This window comes from Oryza glaberrima, chromosome 9 (assembly GCF_000147395.1).
Source record: "Oryza glaberrima chromosome 9, OglaRS2, whole genome shotgun sequence".
NCBI classification, from domain to species: Eukaryota; Viridiplantae; Streptophyta; class Magnoliopsida; order Poales; family Poaceae; genus Oryza; species Oryza glaberrima.
The window spans coordinates 11,657,925-11,671,116 of NC_068334.1; the positions used below are offsets into that span (position 1 = coordinate 11,657,925).

Consider the following 13,192-nt stretch of genomic DNA (forward strand, 5'->3'; position numbering starts at 1 on the left):
CTGAACGGGCTTCTCCTCGAGGTCGGCGCTCCCGTCTCCCTGTGGGCCGTGGCATCCGCGCGGCCCAGTAGAAATTGCCTTCTTCCGTCCCGTGCGGCTAGCAGCAGGGGCGCGGCATCAGGAGGGGATCTCATTCTCACGCTATCTGGCGGCGCACAGACAGATGGAACGCACGGCGCATGGCACGGCACGGCACTCGTGAACTCGAGATCATCGGCGCGACGCGGCAACTGGATGGCTTGGCCGCGTCTAGTATCCGTTGATTCTGTTGTCTAAGCCCCGAGTCTAAGCCCCGAGTCCTTCCACCTTTTCACATGCTATATGCTTATAAATTTTAAGATACATCTATCCTTCATCTTATTCAAAATAATTATATAATTATTATTTATTTTATTATAACTCGATTTATCATAAGATGTTCTTTAAGCAAGGTTTAAATTTTTTTATTTACAAAAGAAAAAAAGTTAATAAGACAAATGATCAAATGTTGATTAAAAAGTCAACAACATCATACATTATACATTATAAAACGGAGGAAGTATATTCTAGTGGTTTAAGGGGGAATCTTTGTGTAAGTTGCATTCCAAATAAACTGGCCTGAGCCCTGAGATTGAGAATGGGCCACACCTGCTAGCAGGCTATCAGCAGGAGAAATCTCACTCTCAAAACCGAGACAAAGAGAGAGAAAAAAAAAAAGAAAACATAGGCAACTCAAAACTTCTGAACCAATTGCGTTCCATGTAAAATATCAACATACCATGACTTTTGACTACTTTTTATTGAAACAACAAAGTGTAAAAGATGTGTGTGTAGCATCCTGATGTTTGAATCACACGGAAACTCTGAAACTGAACAGCCCACTCTATAATAATCTGTATCCTTCGGCATATCACCCACACAACCTGATCTTCAGCAACAACGCATCATCTCGGGCAATCTCTGCTGCGATCATTTCAGCCCCCATCAATGGCAATACTGGCGGTACCAGCAGCACCTGGAGAACCCGACGACGCCATCATCGGCGGTGCCGCGGCTGTGCAGCCACCAGAGAAGGTTGGTCAGGGAGTTGCCATCGTCGTGCCCCGTCAGCGCCCTCGTCTTCTGCAATGCCGATTCCTTATTGTAGATCCCCTCCAGGGCGTACACGAAGCCCTTCCACCCTTCTCCGACCCCCTCCCTTGACAATGACGGCATTGTCCAGTCCACCAGCTCCTTGACGAAGCTGATGTCCGGGAACAGCGCCTCGCTGATCGGCAGGACAGGCAGCAGCTGGATCCCCAGCCTGCATTCCTTCCACTCCGGTGGAGCGAACCAGAGGCCACTGTCCCTCTTGTTCGCCCACAGGACGCCGACGACACGGTTGTTGCCGGTGAAATCGTCTTCGTAGATGGTGTCACCTTCACGGACATGCCACCATGTCTGTGCTGCAAGCATCTCCAATGCGGTCAATGTCGCGCCGATGGAGACAAGGTGAGTATCCCCATAGCTCAATCCGAGAAGCGCAGCGGAGTAGTACGCATTCACGGCCTCGCTAGTGCTCTCCTGGTTGCGCCCATCCGCAAATTCTGTCAAACCTCCGGCCCAGGAATGGAGCTTCCAGAGATCAAACATCCTCAATCTTGTGTAGCTTGCGCCGTGTTTCCGCGACAATGTCATGAAATCTGCAACCATGGAGTAGGCCTGGGCCATGTACTTCCTCCCCCAGGAGGGATCAATCTTGGCAAGCACAGCAATGGCGTACAAGAAGTACCCCAAATGGTAGTGGTGATCATTGTAAATGCCGAAGCCGAAATCGGCGCCGGTGTCCTTGGATCCCTGCAATGTGACAAGGCCACCCCATTTGGGTTCATAGAGGAATCCATTGCCCTGGAAGCTGCCATCCAGCCATGGCGTGACGGTGGCCTTCAAGAATCGCTGCACCGCCGGGATGACGTCAGGGCAGCCGACCTCCTCGGCGATTACGGCGAACCTCGCCGCCCTGGCGATCGCCTTGCCGTAGAAGTAGGAGGAGGTGGTCGTGATGGGGCTGGAAGCAAGGGCATCCACATCCTTGCGCAGCGCGGCGGCGACCTCGCCCACCCCGTCGTCGCTGATGCCCCGCATCGAGTGCCATGTGGGGGACACCGGATCGGTCCGGAGAACCCAAGAATCGCCGACGACGCCGACCATGTCGCCGTCGATACTCCGGTACCTGAAATCGTCGAGCACCCGGACGCAGCAATCCTCGGAGAGGAGGCGGAGGTGGAGGGGATGGGCGAGCATGAGGAGGTCTCCCCACCCTTGCTTGCGCCAGGTGTACTCGACGCAGAAGGGGCGGTTCAGCGAGGCCTCGCCGGCGGTGGGGAAGCACCGGCTGTACTGATCAAGAACCGCCTCCATGGACGGGTCCGGCAGGTAGGCGACCCGGATGACGCCGGAGAAGCCGGGGGCCGACAGCTGCGTGACGCTGGACTGCGCGAGGCGGATCGGCGCGGACGCGTAGAGGAGGAAGGTCTGGCCGCTGTTCATCCGGAGCCGCCACTTGGTGAGCGCGTCGTCGCAGGAGGCCACCTCGATGAAGGCGTGGACGGACGCGACGGAGATGTCGACGGGGCCCGCGGCGTCGGCGGTGGCGACGGTGACAAAGGGGCAGCCCCTGACGAGGAACGCCCTGAGCGACGGCGAGACGTCGAGGGTGACGGAGAGGTCGTCGAACGCGGCGACCCGGTGCCTCTGCCCCGCCGCGGCCGCCGCGGCGTCGGACGCCGCGGAGACGGTCAGGTCCTCGACGAACGTCTGGATGACGAACGACGGGGAGTGGTTCCGCGCCGGGTAGCACAGGGTGAGCGCGGCGGCGGCGGAGCGGACCGAGTACGGGTGGATGTACTCCGGCTGGTCGCCGTTCTTGAGCACGAAGTTCTGGAAGAAGGAGTTGGTGGGGAGCGGCGACGAGAGCAGCGCCGGCGCGAAGAACCTGGCCGGGTCCGGGACCACCGTCGACGCCGCCTGCGGGAACGCGTCCCGCCCTCCCGGGAACGGCGGCGGCGGGCGTCCGTGCGGCATGCCAGGCAGCGCCGGTGGAGGAGGCTGGATCCCCGGCGGCGGCGGGGGCGGCGGCGGCGAGGGGTTGGTGGGCTTGGGCTTGAAAGGGGGCTTGGAGAGGAAGCGGGTGAGAGTGCGGCCCAGCTTCCTCTTCCACCTCCTCATCGCCTCGCTATATATACAAATCTTGGCTAGATTTTGATTCAAATTTGATTTGATTTGATTTTGAACTGTTCTTTTTTTTCCCTTTACAGTAACTCAATTTCCCTGCATTTCCGGAATTTCCTGTGCTGGGTTTGACTTGGTTTCCTTCGCCCTTAATTTTCTGCCTCTGTTTTTTTTTTGGAATTTTGTGCCAAAATTTCTAAGGAGTATTTATTTTTAATTTGGGATGGGCGTGCACGCGTGCCACGTGAGCGACTATTTCATCAAACTTTAATCAATTTTCCGCCTATCTGGGGTCGCAATAAATGACACCGTGTCAACTCTCCGCGTCTCGCCTCTCGCGTGCTAAGCGCGTCGGCGTCGCTGCTTCTTTCCTTCCTCCTGACCTGAGAGCGATGATTAGTCGCTAAGTAAACGAAACAATTTGATGCAAAAAAAAAGAAGAAGAAGAAGAAAATGGATGGCCATGAGCGCATGATGGAGGAGAAAGTGTAAGCAAAGACAAGATTATTTTGTAGTACTCCACTTTGCAGTAAAAAAAAAACTAGAACTCCAGCAATAATTGAATGTACTAAGACTGAAAGCTCAACAACAACTGGCTGTACTATAAAATGCTAATAATAATCTAACAATCTTAAGAGCTAAGATCATGGAGGAAAAAAGCAATATTTATGCTAATAATGCATCGATTTAATTAATTACCCTGGCCTAACCTGACGCAAGTCTCGAAGTAGAGTTAGTTTGATGGAGTGGTTGTTGGTTGGTTGGTTGCGACAGCGTGAAGCTGGAAGCGACGAAGCGAGCGAGGCAGGTGATCTGATCGCTACTGCATCATGGATGGGTTCAGATATGGGAGAGGCAGGAAGGATGCAAGCAAGGGCAAGGCGTAGCTTGTATAGTTTGTGTGTTGCCCCGTGCCGTAAGGCTGGCACCGGCGAGTTGGGGAGACGACACAAGCAAAGGATGGCCTTGCCTTGCCGGCGGTCGCATGCTTTGCTTGCTACGCGAGGCTTGAGAACAACACGGTTATTGGGCTTCGTTTCGTTGGACGCCGCCGCAAGGAAGGGAGACGGGGAAATTGTGGATGGGATTAGCGGTTCCTGGAGTGAATAAATTTTAGCGCACCATCATAGTTTTTTAGCCGGTGTTTACTGTTTACTGTTTAGGGGGTGTTTAGGTGGTGTTTGGATCTAGGGACTAAACTTTACTCCCTGTCACATCGAATATTTGAACATTAATTTGGAGTATTAAACATAGACTACTTGCAAAATATCGACGTTTGATATCGCGATTCCGGTATTTGCATAGTATGGGGATCGTTGGTACTATGATATATGCGAGATTGTAATAAAAGAGATGGAGACAAGGATTTTTATACAGGTTCGGGCCCCTGAATTGTCAGGTAATAACCCTACTCCTGTTGGCCGAAGCCGGTCGTTGCTCTTATTCACCATAATCACACCAGTACAATATTTGGGGTAGCCTATCTAACTGTTATTGACTTGGCGGTCTGAAGTGTTGACTCATAGTCGACAACAGGATAGTCTTCCTCCTCGAGTTCATGCCCGGCGAGATCAGAGACAGCGCTAGATCCCTATAGCCGGCCTTCGTAGGTAGCGGATAGGGTCGGTCTAGGCATATCTCTGATGTCGATATCCGGCGTCTTGTCTTGGCGTATGTTGGCTTGTATTGGCTTGTAGCTTTGTGGCGTCTATTGTTTCGTGTCTCCACTCCTCCTATGGGGCCTTGTATTTATACTCATAGGTGTCCCCTTGTCCAAGTAGAACTAGGGAAACCAATATCGATAAAATCCGAGTAGTCCTTGTCGTTTCCATGTAGAACTCTAGTCATCCTTCCTTATGCGGAACTCCTTCTATATTCGAAGGTCGTTTCCGTATAAGACATGGTATGTGGTGGGTCCTGCCGAGATTTAGTCAACTACTCTTAGGTATGTGGTATCCATAACTCTAACAGTAGCCCCCGACTTCAATGCAAATGAACAAATTCATATTCTCAACCGCTGACCTTGGAGTAACTGTTATCGAGCTCACGTAACCGTTCTCGGTGAGTTCAAAGATAACGTTAGACTTCCCTTATCAGCCTCGTGCGGGCACCTATAGGGTTTGTCTGAGTCAATCTCCGACGCCAACCAAGAAAGTACAGAGCATACGACTAAGTCTCCCGTCTCGCTGTAATCGAGAATTTAGATTGAAGACAAGAAATTTTATCTCGTGCAGGTACACCATCTCTTCATTCCGTATTCCTTGTAGAGATCCACCAACCGTTCTCGAATGATCGAGAAGGCGCAGAGCCTACGACGAAGCCTTGTCAACATTTGTCGTACTCGCCTTAGTCGATCTTGATGTAGAACCATAGAGATATGGAGTCTTCAACGATGTCGAATAGAATTTTCCTGAAAGCAATACTCAGAAAAGAATATTAGATAAAAATATCCCCCGAGCAGACGCTCAAAGGGTGACATATTATAATATGTATGGAAAAATTGAAAATGAATTAAATTTACAAACCAATGTTTTGTGTACGAGCGTCTTCTCTTTTACCGACTTCGATCAGTCATTTTGTTAAGTCATACACCCTCCCTAGTCCCCAGCCTTATCGTCGGAGAATCATTCTCGGAGGATAAAGCTCTTGGACCCTTGACCTGCCTTGGTTGAAAAAGTGCTGATCCTAGCCCCTAGCCATGAAGTTGGAAAACTCAATTTCCGATTACACGGCTTGGTTAATACGCACGGCGAGAACTCTCACATGACCAGGTCTTATATGGTCGTTTGTCTCTACATGATCCGATAAAGCCTTATCCGCTCTGGGCGTCCCCAGCCGAAGTTCCCTTAAGTTCCTCAGAGGCCTTGTCAGGACGGCGTAAAGGGACATGAGGATAGGTTTCAACTCTAGGTGTCGTTGTGGTAAGGGATCTCTGGGTAAAACACTTGGTGATATTATGTACCTGATATCAACTTTGTTGGAGTAGAGGTAATGGGAGGATCATTGTACCGCTGGTCAAAAACCAGTTGTAGCCCCAACTCGACCACTTGAAGTAAAGGTAGTGGGAGAATCGCTACACCACTGGTAGAGAACCAGGTAGTAGTCGTAACTCGACCACTTGAAGTGGAAAATAGCGGGAGAATTGCTATACCTCTGATCAAGGACCAGGTAGTAGCCTTAACTCGACCACTAGAAGTAAATGTACGAGAGATCGCTACAATTGACTGGTTGAGAACCAGTGAGTAGGTGTCTCTCGACCATTAGGAGTTGGTACGAGGACCGCCACGCTGCCGGTCGAAGACCAGTTGTAGCTGTCCCTCAATCATCTAAAGTCATCTGGAGTCGTGGTGCGAGGACCGCTACGCTATTGCCGTAGTCGTACCTTGACCATCAGAAGTTAAGGCGCGAGAGATCGCTACGATTTACTGGTTCGAGAACTAGTGAGTAGAATTATCTCTCGAACACCAATTGAAGTTGCGGTGCAAGAGATTGCTACCTTTTACTGGTTCGAGAGCCAGCGAGTAGAATTATCTCTCGAACACCAATGGAAGTTGCGGTGCGAGAGATTGCTACCTTTTACTGGTTCGAAAGCCAGCGAGTAGAATTATCTCTCGAACACCAATGGAAGTTGCGGTGCGAGAGAGTGCTACCTTTTACTGGTTCGAGAGCCATCGAGTAGAATTATCTCTCGAACACCAATGGAAGTTGCGGTGCGAGAGACTGCTACCTTTTACTGGTTCGAGAACCATCGAGTAGAATTATCTCTCGAACACCAATGGAAGTGCCAAAGTTGGTTTATTACATGTGCATCTCATGTGGCCAGCATGACTCACATACCCAACTTGTAGCATATCCGGATGTCCGTCCGCAATCATGTCGGGTGATCAAGCCGACATCATTAGCGAGCAATTATCCGTTAACAACCATTTTCTCAAACAGCCCAGCCATAGCCGGTGCTATGAGATAGGTCGCCGGTCTTGGTTCGTAGGTTGGGCGCGACGACTCTGCATTTGTCGAGATCGTTCTCGATAATGGGGTGTACTCGACCACAACCTACTCGAGTGCTCAATTGTTCCTGAAAAATATTTTTCTAGAAGGCAAAGCATATAGCAGAGAATATCGAGTATGTACTCAAAAGACTGCATGGATCTTCTAGTATTATCAGGGTATAACGAGCGGATGTAAATATCAGGCATTACGTAAACCGTAAGCAAGCATGATTCATACAGAAGAGAACAGAGCGAGCCCCCAGCGTTAGACCGTAGTTGGTCTAACATCGGAAGCACTCGCACAATAGATATTATATAAAAAACATGCTCTAGGTAAACATAATAAATCATTGATCTGACAATGCTATATGATCTGAATAGGTACGATAAATTGCATATAAAATATTGCGTACCTTTGTAGATACATGCCAGATGTATCTACGAAATTAGTAGATCAATTTAAAAAATCAATCTACCAATTACCTTGTTGCGTACTCGTTCGATATCATGTGATCTGACATCTTTTGATACACCGCGGAGCTTGAGGCTCGAATGATCTCGATAGATCAAGTTGTTGACGACGATGGTTCCGATCTTGTCGGAGGATATATTCCGGTCGGGTTTGATCTCCCCACAGCCGAAGTCGTCGAGTAGCTTGTTGTTGGAGAATCCATCTCTTAAACCCATCTCATCAAAATCCTGAAGCACCAAAAGTCCCCTACCTGGCGCGCCACTGTCGATGTTTGATTTCGCGATTCCGGTATTTGCATAGTATGGGGATCGTTGGTACTAGGATATATGCGAGATTGTAATAAAAGAGATAGAGACAAGGATTTTTATACAGGTTCGGGCCCCTGAATTGTCAGGTAATAACCCTACTCCTGTTGGCCGAAGCCGGTCATTGCTCTTATTCACCATAATCACACCAGAACAATATTTGGGGTAGCCTATCTAACTGTTGTTGACTTGACGGTCTAAAGTGTTGACTCATAGTCGACAACAGGGTAGTCTTCCTCCTCGAGTTCGTGCCCGGCGAGATCAGAGACAACACTAGATCCCTATAGCTGGCCTCCGTAGGTACCGGATAGGGTCGGTCTAGGCATATCTCTGATGTCGATATCCAGCGTCTTGTCTTGGCGTATGTTGGCTTGTATTGGCTTGTAGCTTTGTGGCGTCTATTGTTCCGTGTCCCCTCTCCTCCTAAGGGGCCTTGTATTTATACCCATAGGTGTCCACATGTCCAAGTAGAACTAGGGAAACCAATATGGATAAAATCCGAGTAGTCCTTGTCGTTTCCATGTAGAACTCTAGTCATCCTTTCTTATGCGGAACTCCTTCTATATCCGAAGTTTGTTTCCGTATAAGACATGGTATGTGGTGGGTCCTGCCGAGATTTAGTCAACTACTCTTAGGTATGTGGTATCCATAACCCTGACACAAAACTAATTACATAAATGAGAGCTAATTCATGAGACAAATTTTTTAAGCCTAATTAATCTATAATTAGCACGTGTTTACTGTAGCATCATGTAGGCTAATCATGGATTAATTAGGCTCAATAGATTCGTCTCGTAAATTAGTCCATGGTTATGGAATAGGTTTTGTCATTAGTTTACGTTTAATACTTCTAATTAGTACCCCAACATACAATGTGACAGGGACCTAAAAAAAAAGTCCCTAGATCCAGGGGTGTAAAGTTTTGGCGTGTCACATCAAGTATTATATAGGGTGTTGTATGGGGTGTTCGGACACTAATAAAAAAAACTAATTACAAAATCCGTTAGTAAACCGCGAGACGAATTTATTAAGCCTAATTAATCCGTCATTGGCAAATGTTTACTGTAGCACCACATTATCAAATCATGGAGCAATTAGGCTTAAAAGATTCGTCTCACAAATTAGTCGTAATATGTGTAATTAGTTATATTTAATACTTCATGCAGGTGTTCAAACATTCGATGTGATATGATGAAAATTTTTGGGGTGAGATCTAAATAGGGCCATAGGCTGTGTTTCGTTACTTTAGGATCAACTCCCTCTCCTCGTTTTCCACGTGCATGTTTCTCAAAATGTTAAAGGTGTGCTTTTAAAAAAAACTACACGAAAGTTGTTTTAAAAATCATATTAATCTATTCTTTTAAAAAAATAGCTAATACTTAGTTAATTATACGCTAATGAGTCACTCTATTTTACGTGCACTGCACATTAGTTCCTAACTAGGAACAACGAACGCAACCTTTAAATTAGTTCACTATCGTAAATTAAGGTTTCAACATTTTTACTTGCCCTCTTATAAACACATCCCGTCGCTAACGTTGCAAAATGTGACGAGCGGAGGCGACGCGGTAAACGGGTGAGGAGGCGATGCGGCGTACGTCCGACCTAAGTGGGACGAGGGTAGCGTCGTGCGAGCGGTGGCACGGAGTGAGCAGGCCATAGAGACGGGTGCGGCGGTGGAGAGAGGCGACGTAGCGTGCGGCCAGCGTTGTGGAGGCCGACGCAGCGTGACCGGCGGCAGCAGGTAGACGACATGGCGACGATGACCAGTTGGTGGTTTTTCCCCGACAAGGTGCTGCCGCACGAGAGATCCAGCGATGGTAGGCAGCATCGGGGCAAGTCATCGGATGCAGACATGTGGCTTGAGGTGGAAACGATGTGAGCAGTCCGGTCGAGGTGACGGCAATGGTGGTGCCGTGAAGTGGATGTTGTAGGCCTGTGACATCCTCTTTTCTGGACGCTAGTCCTTTTGTAGTAGATCCTTGCCACCACAAGATGGTTATATTGGAGATAGGGGATCCACTCTTCTCTCTCAACCTCTCCCTCTCCAACCCAATTGTGTGGATGGAGATTGAGTGCGCTGGATGTCGCACTTTTACTTGATGGCTAGCTAGCAACGAGGCGTTGACGCGATGGTTGCACATTGAAGGTGCTCGATTGGTGGTAGTGCTGAGTTAGGTAGGTGCATTTCGGTATGGGAGACGGGAAGATTAGAGGCGAAAGTCTAGCCTGTTTGGGTCGACAATGGCAACACCTATGGGTGTCGCTTCCTCTAGGGCATTGTTGCGGAAGGATTTTCTCTCTCTAACGGTTTTCTTCAAGTGAAAGACACGTCAACTCTAGGGGTGGGAAAAAAGCTCGGATTCGTGAGCTTAGCTCGGCTGGTAAGCCAAACTAGCCAAGCCGGCTCACGAGCCGCTGGTTTGGCTCGTAAGCCTAGGCCATCAAGCGTTTATATAGATTATTTATTTTTTTATGGAGTTATTATTTATCAACTTAAAATTTATCATGAAGATTTTGAAGAATTGAAATATAAACTTATTTAAATTTTACATGTTGATAATTTGTTCTTACTTTTTTAATGATTATAATATATATATATATATATATATATATATATATATATATATATATATATATATATATATATATATATATATATATATATATATATGAAGAGGTGTTTCAACAAGAAGGCTTGCAAGTCAGCTCGAGTCGGAAAACGAGCCGAGCTCAAGTTTTAGCTTGTTTCCCTAACCGAGCCGAGCCAAGCCAAGACAAGCCTAGTTTGTTGCAAGCCACTGCAAGCCGAGCCGAGCCAGGCTTGGCTCGGCTCATTTCCACCCCTAGTCAACTCTCAGGACGGGCAGCAGCAATGCTCTCGGCACCATGTCCTCCCTTGAGGCATCATTTTAAGATCCAGTTATTAAGGGGTGTCGTGTTCCTGTTTTGCTCTTCAGCAATGGGGTTTTGAATATAGGCGTATGGTGTGGGGTTTTTTTTTCATGTTTTTCTGGCTATAGCCTCCTAATACTATAAAATTATAAATTTCCTTGTGTAACGAGTACTAAATTATAAATTTATTGTAAGAGTTGACAAAAGCAATGTGGGTGGAAGTGAACAAAAATTACTCCTCAGGAGTAAGGGCGTGAAGTTCTAGAAGATCTAGCATGTGCAGAAAGCAAAGCGGCATTTATTTTTTTAAGCATAAAAGTTGGAATGATTATGAGATGCAACCAACTACTCACGCCCAACCAATTGATGGGACTTAGAGCAGGTACAATAGCAGGCTATAAGCTAGCTGCAAATATATTTTAAGGAGATAAATAAGGAGAGAGAAGAGCAGCGGGCTACAGATTTATAGTCAGCTGTAGCACGGACTTCAAGACGCAGTGTGTGTATGACAGGTGGGACCAGGTATTGTAACTATTGTATGGATGAGCTATTAGATTAGCTCTAGATGAATTGAAGCTAGTAGTTGGCTATACTATTAAACTTAAACTTGCTCTTAAAATCTCTCACACGAAGTTTAAAAAAAATAAATAAATTCCACACATAACATTTTGCTAATGTCAATATGATAAGTTTAAACTGAGCGTCAGAACTTGAACAGAAGTTCTACTATCTTTTTGAACCTTCAACCTGTTTAGTTCCTCCATAATAACAAAAATTTTGCTGTTTTAGAGCACTTTTTACCAAAATAGATCTAAACACTAGTAGCAAAAGTTGATAATTTAGAATTTGTCATTTGGAGTAGCAAATTTTATCAAAAAGTACGTTGGGAGCCGTGCTCTCTCTCTCTACTGTAAAATGGCAAAACTTTACCATGCAACTAAATACCAACTAGCAAAACTTCAATGCCAAATCTTTTGCCACGAAAACTTTTGCTAAAAATATTTGACAAAGTAAATTGATCTAAACAGGCCCATAGCCATTAGCAAAGAGCGAGACACAAATAAACTCTCAAAAGAACAAGAAAAGACTGATACAGTTCCGAAGACATACCATTCAGAGTCGAAAAGTGCCTTGAACGTGAAGCGGCTAAAAATTTTTTTTAGTCCCTATTACATCTTATGTCTGGACACTATTAGAATTATTAAACGTAAAGTAATGATAAACCCATTCCATAACTCTGGACTAATTCGCGAGACGAATCTATTGAGCCTAATTAATCCATAATCAGCCTATATGATGCTACAGTAAACATTTTCTAATTATAGATTAATTAGGCTTAAAAAATTTGTCTCGCGGATTAGCTCTTATTTATGCAATTAATTTTGTAAGTAGTCCATGTTTAATGCTCCAAATTAGTGTCAAAATATCCGATGTGACATGGACTAAAGTTTAATCCCTAGATCCAAACACCCCCTAAATTCGCTGGTCTCTTTTAGGGAACGAATAGACAGTTTTGGTCTTTTGGAGATAGCAGCATATCAGATGTGAAGGGTTCACAATTCCGACGAAAACCGGTCGAATTCCGTGAAATTTCGATGTTTCGACACGGCTCAGAATTAAATTTCGATTGGAGTTTCGAATATTAAACAATAGATTTGGTCGAAATTCAGTTAAAATTTATCGAAAACCGTGATATCGATGGGGCTCGAAATTTAGTGGTCAACCGGTAATGTAAATCCTGGATGTGATATTTCACTTCAAAAGACGGGCTCGTTCTAGTCCCACATGTCATCTCTCTCATGTGTCTTGGGTATTATAAACTTTTCCCATCTCTTACAAATATTTTACCTGGTCTTATGAGACTAACTCAATGTCTCAATCCATCTAGTTCAATCTCCAATTCTAAAATGCGTCCCCCCTAACGTGAATGATTAATGACAACGCAATTAAGTGACTAACGTGAATGATTAATGACAACACAATTAAGTGGGTAGGTAAAATGGCCATGATATAATCCTTTTTTCTATCGTTAATAAAGCTCTCTTTTTACTTAAAAAAATAATTAAGCTAAAGTGCATGTGTTAGTACCAAAAACGAATTTCATAAGGCATGGAGATCGCTACAAATTAAAACAAAGCGGCAAAAAGACTCTATGGCTTTTAAATCTTTTGAATTTGAGCCATACGAAAAGCCGGGTTAGTGATAAGGCTGTATTTGTGTCCCCATGAAGTCCCTTTAGGATCCGTTAAGGAGGATGAGTTGTGAACTTCTCCTCCCCGCAAAGAAAACGAGATAACTCATTAGCACATACTCCCTCCGTTTCATATTATAACACTTTCTAG

The 13,192-nt window shown here is 46.1% G+C and overlaps 1 protein-coding gene across 1 annotated transcript; it reads right to left on the minus strand.

Moving 5' to 3' along the window:
* Positions 1-552: 552 nt before the first annotated feature.
* Positions 553-4,018, minus strand: LOC127784983 (probable endo-1,3(4)-beta-glucanase ARB_01444). Its single transcript, XM_052312412.1, has 2 exons — positions 3,900-4,018; positions 553-3,572 (listed from the first exon to the last, which is right to left on the minus strand). The coding sequence occupies exon 2, from the start codon at positions 3,184-3,186 to the stop codon at positions 964-966; it is 2,223 nt and encodes a 740-aa protein (XP_052168372.1). The 5' UTR covers positions 3,187-3,572; positions 3,900-4,018; the 3' UTR covers positions 553-963.
* Between the last annotated feature and the right edge of the window lie 9,174 nt (positions 4,019-13,192).

What these genes read in the sequence shown, in the direction of transcription:
- LOC127784983 (XM_052312412.1), bottom strand. Translation starts at nt 3,186, where the DNA reads ATGAGGAGGTGGAAGAGGAAGCTGGGCCGCACTCTCACCCGCTTCCTC.